The sequence below is a fragment of the Micrasema longulum genome, unplaced genomic scaffold (genome assembly GCF_059751315.1).
Source record: "Micrasema longulum isolate JH-2025_06_02 unplaced genomic scaffold, ASM5975131v1 h1tg003561l, whole genome shotgun sequence".
NCBI classification, from domain to species: domain Eukaryota; kingdom Metazoa; phylum Arthropoda; class Insecta; order Trichoptera; family Brachycentridae; genus Micrasema; species Micrasema longulum.
Window position 1 is genome coordinate 10,570 of NW_028280606.1, and position 10,561 is coordinate 21,130.

At 31.7% G+C, this 10,561-nt stretch overlaps 1 protein-coding gene and 1 long non-coding RNA gene across 2 annotated transcripts; both read right to left on the minus strand.

Moving 5' to 3' along the window:
* Nucleotides 1-372: 372 nt before the first annotated feature.
* On the minus strand, nt 373-2,945 carry NHP2 (NHP2 ribonucleoprotein). The gene is made up of 2 exons (XM_088242277.1): nt 2,485-2,945; nt 373-663 (listed from the first exon to the last, which is right to left on the minus strand). The coding sequence occupies exons 1-2, from the start codon at nt 2,724-2,726 to the stop codon at nt 432-434; spliced, it is 474 nt and encodes a 157-aa protein (XP_088098403.1). The 5' UTR covers nt 2,727-2,945; the 3' UTR covers nt 373-431.
* A 1,624-nt stretch (nt 2,946-4,569) lies between these two features.
* On the minus strand, nt 4,570-8,861 carry LOC148270707 (uncharacterized). Its single transcript, XR_015825307.1, has 2 exons — nt 8,630-8,861; nt 4,570-5,925 (listed from the first exon to the last, which is right to left on the minus strand). It is a non-coding gene; the product is annotated as an uncharacterized LOC148270707 (long non-coding RNA).
* Nucleotides 8,862-10,561: the final 1,700 nt, after the last annotated feature.

Genomic DNA, 10,561 nt, shown 5'->3' on the forward strand with positions numbered 1-10,561 from the left:
TTATGGCGAAATTTCTTAAAAATGCAAGAAAAAAAGATTTTAATAAAAACAAAATATTTCAAACTTCCTCATTACTATTTTTATCTGGAAAAAATCTTTTGTATAAAGCTGTTTAGTCGTACATATGAAAACCTGGTTCTATTCACGCTATTTGACAAATTATTTGAAAATAAAAAATCAATATCGTAATAAAGACTGCCACAACACTATTTTCAACTGTCAAAAATACCTTCCAGGATTGATTCTACTATAGTGACGTCGTTCATAGTAGTTTGTTTTATTAAAATATTTATTATTATTTATGCTACATGCATATGTAGAGCCACACATGGGTTGGTAAAGAATGGTTATCTATACATAAGTAAAAACACCTTCAAGATTAAAAATATATATTCATAAAATATCTTAAAATTACACTAAATGCATAGAATTCATAGTGGCGCGGGCAGCAGTTTAATCTCCGCCTGGCACTCTGCGTACAGGTCCTTGTAGTCCTCGTGTTCCCGGACGAGGACCATGAGGCAGCCCCGTTTTACTCCCATGGCGGCTCCCACATCCATCCGGCTGGGCACGTACACGTAAGGGACACTCTTGTCCTCGCACAGTCCCGGCATGTGGCACATGATCTCAATGGGGGACACGTCGCCCGCGAATACTACAATACTGCAACCGAACAATAATACATGCAATGTTAATTAAATGTATATTAAAACCAGAATCCTGGACGAGCGTTTTTAACTCGAGTCATTAACTCGAGACATCAGTAGTCATACTCCCAGGTAAGTTTTAAAAGAGAAAATGAATCGGAGGTAAGTCTGCTTTGTAATGTAATGGTTAACGCGTAATTGAGGTTCCGGATTCGATTGCGGGCAGGGTGGACATCAACTATCGGTTTTAAAGCGAAGACACCTGTTCATAAGACGAAGAGTCTTCAACGGCTTTCCCTAGAAGCTCAGGGAATAAAAAATGAAAATAAAAATAAGTATTATAAGAGCAGTAAGTGAAAGATCTCATTTAAAATATTTTGGTGTTGAATACCTCACTGACTCGACTGAAAAAAAGAGTAATTCTGCCTTGATAGAAGGTTACCTAATGAGGCAGGCAATTAAAAAACAAAATATTTTGAGCAAACAAATAATAAAAAATATAGGTGGTTTTCTAAACTGCAAAATTTTACTGTTCCAACTGAAGTTCAAAGCTTAACCTTACTTTCCATATAACGAAAAATATCTAGAATTGTAGTACCGATGCAATGCTCTACGCACCACTATGTGGGAATAGGGAAATGATGATGATATTAGTTAATGAGATTTTATGAACTAATAAATAAAAATAAAACGACTTTTTAACCATTTTACTGCCACAATGCATAAATAAAGCAACAAATCAAATATAATGTGGGATTTTTAAAATGATGTTTTCCAACCTTTTAATTCCTTTACGAGTAAAAAAAAATTGGTGTCCCCCCAGGACCTAAGTTTCAATACACTACTCGTATGTCAGAGATTTCAACGATGATGTATTTTATTGTCTTTCTATTGAGACTATATTATTATTAATCGAGGAATGATGAGCAAAGTAAAAGCAAGCGCAGCGGCTTGATGGCACACTTAATATGGAATTTAATTCACAGAAGATTGGTGTCTTCTGGATAAAGAGAAAATATGAGTATCCAGAACTGGCAGGGGAAGCTTTGATATTCATTTTATTAGTGACATTTGCCACATCCTACCGATGTTAACTAACATTCTCTTCAATGGTGGACATAAAAACTAACTAAATAGAAAATAATCTGGTTATTTGCCTCTTAAGAGTAAAACCAAGATTTGATAAATAATAGTTAAAAAATAAACAGGCACAGACGTGACTAAAATGACTGTATTTTTATTGGTAGCGTAGAATCTAACACCCTGGCTTCTTTCTTTGATTTTGCTAGCAACAGCGACCCTTTTGGGGGGTCACGATCCACAAGTTGAAAAACATTGATATACATGATATAAAATCGAAAACAGAAAAACGATAAAACTGCCAAAAAGAAAAACGGAATTTCAATATCATCATTATTTTTTTCATTTTTATTTATATTGAGAATACATAGGGGGCAAGATGGAGTCGTGTAAATGAACAAAAACGTAATTCTGAAAACAAACGATTTTAATTTCGGAGTTATTCAAAGAAAAACCCTTCGTAACACACGGTCCTGGATTTTTTCTACTTGCGATGTGTACAATGCATTGTTAAATTATTATTGAAATTAGGTTTGGCTTAGTCAAAACTTTTCGAAAACCAAAAAAACCTATTAGCCTTAAAATAGTAAACATTGATTATGCAGATATAGTATTTATGATCTCATGGAGCAGGTTTATTATGTATCTGGATTCCACATGTTCACCAATAATGAAATACGTCTTGTAAATTTTGAGGTTAGATGTAAACAAATCACAATGCGAAATTTTTTTTGAGAATCAACGCAATGTTTCTCACCCTTTATGTCCTAGTCTTATTTGTTTTTGCACTAATTTAAGTCCACAATTCAGGAATTTCTTCTGTGAGGAGGCCTTTTTGATAAGTTTATAAAACTTTTTGCTAAGTTTTTTAGAAGCCATCGGCTTTGCGATTAAACTGCAGTTTTTAAGTTTGTCCTCGTAGCTCAATGCCTCCTCTTTTATTGAAACGTCGGCCATGGAAACATCTTGATCTACTGGTTCTTGTTTTATTTTTCCCATTTTAACTTTTAAAACACACGGTGTTTATCTGTTTTTGAAAACGTCGAGCGCGAGATACTCAGAGCACGTGTTGACAGTGATGTCAAACGTCAGTCAGAATCACTAACCACAGATTATGTCTATGTCAGAACCACAAACTAATAATATCTAGTAATCATAGTAGTCTATGCTCAGATCATTAACCATAGACAAACTCACTACCATGAAATGACACGAGCTACTAGATCAATAAATATTAAAACCATACATAAATTAAGTACTTACCTACTTTAGTTATTTCTAATTAGTGGCATTTAGGTAGAGGTATTAGCCAATGGGTATTGTTCGAGAACTGTCACAAATTATACCCTTGGTGCGAGCCAGCGGGGAGCCAGTTTCTAACTGATTTAATTATCATATAATTTTTAGTCTTGTATTAAAATAAACTTTAAATGCGTTCATTTAAAAATTTAATTTGTAAAGTAATACAATTCATAGGTGTTGGCTCTCGTATTTACTTTTTTAGTATTATCAATACATGTTTATTACAAATTACAGTATAGTTCGAATAAATATGAACACAAGTAATAATTTATAAAAGCTACATTTATTAGTTAAAGAACAAGAAAACAAAAAAAATAATACGATTTCAGTTGTTTTAATAAAAAACTAGCAGGCAACAGTTGAGGTGTGGTACCGTAGTGTCGTGGACTCAGGGATCAGAGGTCCAAACTTCGCACCCCGCTCTACCACAACTTGGTTCTCTTTTTCTAATAAATAAATAGTTTGGGTCAATCATAAAAACACACATATTTATTTAAAAAAATGAATTAAAAAATAATAATCCTTCACTCAAAATAATGCTTCCAAAATCACAGAGTTATCATATTTTAAAAATCCCGGCGGCCTCCGTAGTGTAGTGGTGAAGACGTTTGACCGACGCATGGAAGATTTTTGTTTTTAAATTACTCCACAACACGTCAGAAGGCCCTATTACAATGGAAAATTTGTAGTATAGAGGAGTCAGGATTGAGAAAAATGGGAAGGGTAAAAATCAAAGTAAAGTAAGTAAGTAGGTACTTACATACCCAATAATAATAACAAATATTACTTTGCCATTATGTACATTCGTACATTATTACTTATGATAATTCATTTATTACAATAGTTACCTATATATTATAAGTTAATAATTTATTTTTTTTGTTTCTCGTTTATATATTCTGTCGTTAAAAATAAATGTTGATCTTCGGTAACATCATCGTGTTATATTGTATTTATAACTGGTAAAGCTTCTATTCTAGACGACTCTTTTCCCCTGGATGCGATGATAGAGCCATATTCCTATTGATAAGCACTGGGACTACAGGAGACATTAATGGCACTCCTGCGGCACTAGTACTTAGGAACAAGGATTGGCTTGCTTTTCTTAGTAGAAACTCTTCACTTCTTGAATTTTCTTCAAATAGCTGCATTTTACTTAACAAGCAAGAAAATGATATACAATCAAATGGATTAAAATATACAAAATAATACTAAAACACAATTATTTACGCATGTTTTTTTAAAATTAAGTTTCTTACAAATATTTTGAATTTATAGATTTAATATGAAATCTTGTTTTATTTGGAGATTTGAATGAAAATACTTATGTTAAAATAATAAAAAATAGAGAATTTACATTTCTTAATGTTTCTGAATAGGTTTTTTTTCGAGGGAATTTAATTAAGTTTATAAGTATTAAAAAGTAACATGCTTTTTGTTAAAGTACCATTTGTAACAAAACATTACCTTGTATTTTAAATATGCATTATAAAAAAAATAAAGTTGATTAGTAATATGAAATTTATCGATTTTTTAAATATTTTATTCCAAATTCATAATCTAAAACTCAGTTGCACCTTTAATTTTACCAACCAATTTGTTAATATACTTACCTTATCCATTTTTTCTGTATTTAGAAACTATAATTGACATAAATGAATGTAAGCCTCAGTAATAAAGGATATAAATGTCACTACTTTTACATTTCATTATAATTATTGTAACCACTATTAAATCGTTTAATAAACGCTTATGCCAAAGGGCAAAGGCACCTATGTATTATTAATTTAAAGCAATCAAAAAGATATTATATAATAGACTTGAGTTCTCGAATAGGCACTTACTATACAATGCAAAGGGTAATTTAAACTGTTGTCATCACGTCTTGTGTACTTACTAATAAAACCAAATTGCATATGCATCTCATGTAAAGTACACTCGACACGGAACAATTTAGATTTAAACTGACATTAAGGGCAGATGTTTCAAACGGTTAAACCCTAATAATAAGAACCTTCTACTAATAAAGCTTGATTGTATTATTATCGTGAGCTCGGCCAGAATCGGCAATGCACATAACTGATTCTTGTAAATTATCGAATAATTTATTACCAGTCGTGAGAATGTTCGATCTATCTACAGATAATCGGTTTTCAAAAATTATAATCGACGAGGGAAGTTGAATAGTTCAAAATTAGTTGCCGACCACGATAATACAGTAAAGTTGATTTTTAGTGAAATAAGTAAGTTGAGTACATATTTTCAGTTTTTACATACCTTTCGGGATGGTATTGAGTATTTTGAGGGCTAAAAAATATTTTCATATTTTAATTTGTAAGGGTGATTTCATGAATCGTTGTTTAAGTATCTTATTTCGATGTCTCTAAGTACAGATTACCATTGATTGGAGATTATAAAAATAATTCTAAGTACAACGACAATTTTTCGGTACGTATTTTTTTACGATGACCTCATAAATTCATAATAACAAGAAATATAACACCAAAACTAAACATTATCATATTTACAAAAGTTATATTATGTATTTTGAGTTCCACACATAAGTGGTGTTGTGTTTAACACAAGCTTAAGCTTATGTTTAGCACAAGCTTAAGCTTATGTTTATTTATTATTACTTTCATTATAACATGGCACTATGTATGCAACATATTTTTTCTTTAAATAGCTGCTACAGAAATAATCGAATAATTTGACCACGAAAAAATCAAAATATTCGATGCGCATCACTAGTTTATCTATGGTCGTTTGGTTAGCGTGCAGCGCTATATTAATGGTCGCTTCTAGCCACGCAATCCGCGCAGACGGGAAGCTGTCAAAGTGGTTAATTGGCGGGAACATAGGGGTCGGCGAGTATTATCTCATTTTCTCGTGAGACCTGTAAAATAGGAAATTCACTTTTATTACGCATTAAGAATTCAATGAATCACATTAATTTACAAGTGCATTGGTAGTTTCATTTAATTGGTGAGGTTAAGGGTCTTTGGAGAGTAAACCTGGTTGATTAATGCGGGCGCAAACTGCACTCAGACCCAAATAATATTTTGTGTGAAATATTATGTTTTTCGGACTGACATTTTTTTTTCAGTTTTTCAATCTATGAAAGTTAAGAAATGTATTGCATATTGCCTACAAGTAGGCGCGGTGAAAGATTTTTCAATAATTACTTTTAATTTCTCCATTTTATAAAAAAAAAAAAATATACTATTTTTAAGACCCTTTGGCTGATTTAAGTGATGATTTTACACACTGCAACATTAATAAGTATGCCTATGTTTGCGCATCCACATTTCTTCAATTCTTCCACCTGCTGATTTGTTGTGATGTATAAGAGCTAGGTTTACGATATCCTGTCAACCCATATTTTCATTTTTTTTAAAATAAACACTTGTATTTTCATGAATTATTCAAGTATTTCAATTTTGGATCTATTTTATTTTAGTCATTAAGTAATAACTGTGATAAAAAATGGGAAATAAGTTGTGATGGGGCAGGATTTGAACTTCGGACCTTCTGCTCCGGAGTCCGCAATACTATCCACGAGACAACAGCTCGTCTCATTAATAAAGGAATAAGCTCATTTACTTTACAAAAATTAACAGATGGAAAAATAATAGGTACTTTTTAGTGGACGTACATTAAAGTATTTACAAGCTTTAATACTGATTCACAAATGACACCTTTCCGACATATTGTAATGTTGGAGACCTCAAAATAGACGCTTATTCTATTGCACATTAAAAAATACATTTTTAAATTCATGCGATTATCAATAATGGTAAAAATCATAAGTAATATTACAAAAGTTACAAAACGTTGACAAATGTTTTGTTTTTGAAGTTGATGCTATTACTTTGGGTTTTTAACTTTAACTGAAAATTACTACACGATGGCAAAGGTTAATAATAAATTTATTATAACAAATGAAAAATATGATTAAATAACCGAAACGTATTATTTGAAATTAGGCTAATTATCACGAATATTTTCAATGGGAAAGAATAATAATATAAGATTAAGTTTTATATTTACTATTGACGAATTTGGTGATAATGTTGAAGATAATTATTGCTATCACTGGTATAAGTTGTCAAATATAATAGTTTTATTGATTTAAATAGCTAATAGTTATGTTAAACTTTTGAGCACGAGACGATATATAAAAATATAAGACATTTTTAGACGACTAAGTAATTAAAAAAATACTTTTTGAATTAGTTGTCATCATCATTAAACCTTAATCCGCACCCAATAGTGTATATGGCATTGCATTGGAAAACTATAGGCAGTGTATCTCTATTATGTGTTACAGGTAGGTAAGGCGACCTGTCTTACGATTCACGTGGTAATCGGGGGACTGTAAAAGTTTGCAGTGTAAAACCACCTTATAAACAAATATTTCCTGTTTAACCCGTCAGGATTTGAACCTAGAAACTCAACATGGTATGCAAACATATCCCAACGTAGGCATTGACTTATAACTTTCAAGCTGTTATAATTTATTTTTTTTCTTTAATGAAAAAAGGCGTAAGTATTTGCGTTCTCACAACTTCCCAAAATATTTCAATTTTGGGTCTATTTTCAAAGATTTGTATTTTCAAATTATTACAAATTATTATAAATAATTATTTAATTCACAATCAGAAAATGTGATTCGTGATCTCTGACACTAGTCACAGGATCACAACACGGTTCAAAGCTTACTACGACTAACGACGCTTAGGCTTATCACGTAGATGTTATTAGTATTTATTTAAAAAAATAGTACAGAAAACCATAATTTTTCGAAATAATTTTTGTTACAAAATATTTAAAGACACCGAATGAATTCGGTATGTTTTAGTACCCACTAGACTTTTTACGAGACAACAATATTATATTTTTATATGTTGTGTTGAAACTATTTTATGTAATTTATTGTTCAATTTAATTACTTAATTCACAATATTTACGATACACTTAAAATCCCAAATAGAAGCAGGTAGGTACACGCCCACACAAAGATTAATTGTTTTAACCGTCACACTTTGTACGTGTCGATAAATTCAAAAAGCAGCGCACCATACGGTACAAAAATGAAGAGTTAAAAATAAAAAAACTTCTTATTTTTCCAACGTAGCACCGTCTTGATATGCATTATAAAAATATTTTTTTATATATTATGTACTTGCGTTTTAAAAATGTAATATAACGCTTGTTATATCACAATAAACAAAATACATCCACAGATTGTGTATAAATATTTTAAATGTATTATATAATATCAATACAGTTTATTACAAAAAGAAAACTGAAGCTAAAATGGCAAACTCATAAATCATAAAATATTTAAAACAAGTTTATAAAAAAAACCCCACCTTAAAAATATAGTGCTTGTTTAGCGAAACATTTGCGATTCAATTGCTGTTTTTTTTTTTAATGTATGTAGTTATAAACCTAAAAGAGTAGTTAATTTTGAGCAGGGAGGAACGTAAATAGGTGTGAAATCAACCTGTGATGTTTAAATGTGCTATGTATTCATCTATAGCAATTATTGCGTCTATAATAATTGGGGTTATATTAAATCGGACATGTATAATTACCAAAAGTGAGCCTGTAGATCATCAGCACACGTAAGCACAACACAGATAAGGATGTAGTACCATTCTAGCACTGGATTAGACTATCAGCAACTCGGTCTGGTCAGACGACTAAAGACTATCTGAGTGAGTCGAATTGTATGGAGAACGGAAGCTTCACATTACGGGCAATAGAACCAGATTACCTCTCTTACTTCTCAAAGGCAGCCTCAATTGGAGTCAATTCTGGACTGAATGGCTAAAGTAAAAAGGTCAAATTGATTATCGCAGTCGAGGGCAGAGGTCGCTAGAGATGACTGTGTTCCCCCCTCCACACTTTTACCCCGCGCCAGCAGCTCCACAATCAGTGCAGTGGCGTGGAGTGGCTGAAAAGATAAAAAAGACAGATTTGAGAATTAACGTAATTTCAGTTGTCAAGGGGTTCATTGGCGCAATTGAGTCATTTAAGCGTGCAATCGGACACATTGCGTTAGGGACGTGCAAGGTACGAATAATATATTACGGTACAATATTGTTATATAACGTGCAAGGGACAATGACCTCTCAGAAAATATGTTGTAATACAATATTAAAGCATTATTTTATTTAAAAAACTATTTTAAACACAATGATTTGTATTTTATCTGCTCATTTAATGTAGAAATATATACAATATTTTGAGTTTGTCCAAATTAAGGTTTTAGCTCTTTAACTTCACTAACTTAAGAAATGAAAGAATCGAAGGAATATAGATGTTCAAATATGGGCACAATGATAAATGTTACACAGTGTGTATAGTGGCCACTTAATCCAGCCAATGACAGGTCATAAGCCCTGTAGATGCCTAGACGTCTACACCTTCTTTAAAGTGTTATTCATATCTGTTGTAATATGTTAAAAGTAATATATATGACATTTTAAAATATTCTGCCCTAAATCAAACAATTAATTGATTAAAAATTTTAAAAATATTTGAACATTTAGATACTCAAAACATTGTTAAAAATACGTTTATCAGAGTTTTTGTATTGCATTTTTTACTGCACCACAGCTGGCCAGGGCCTCGACTATGAACGCTATCTTCATCTGTACATATCAAGATGGTATACTTAACTTCTGTACTATCTGTATCTACCTCGGTATGTTCCACCTACTTTTTATCTATGATCGAATCCAACCAATGAATGACTCCCAGATTTAGTTAACGTTCCTTACGTAATTAAAATTTGAAATAGTCCTAATTTATATTTTAAATAGGCTTCTGTGATAAAAAGCGACCACTCCAAAGCGATTGAAAACACAAATAAATCCCAATTCAAGCCAAAACTGCTCGCTTGAACATGATTTTTGACAGTTATCAAGACGGTACGCTTAAATATTGCCTGTATTAATCTACCGATTGTTTAAAAAGCCGGCTACTTTAGCGTCTTGATACGTTCACTCAGAAAGATAGTAAAACATATGGAACACATATAAAAAATGTTTTTTTTAAATAGTCTCATTTTTTACACCTAGATACTCTCATATGTTATAGGGCAGAATCTAGCCGTATTGTTTTTTATATCTAGGCAGTTATGTCGGAATTTAATTCGAATTCAAAATTGACTTATTTCTCTCTCATATTTTTAACAGGCTTTTAAGAACAAAAGTGCCAACCTCAGAATGATAAAAAAATTAAATAAATCGTAGGAAAAATTGAACGGTGGAACAAAAATTTTGTCGCTTTAAATGTGTAGATGAACGTATTGAGGGATTCTAGACCCGTCGATACAAACCGATGTAATTGCATCAAAACTTGATGGTGGGGGGATTGGTAGTGTTTCATCGTAATCGGTAGGGAGAATGTTATCTTCAACTATGAAGTTAAGAAGCTATGTCATTTAAGTGCGTAAATATGTGTACCGTGACGTACGATTCCCCTTGTTTCATATCGATGTACCTACCCAAAACTTGAAG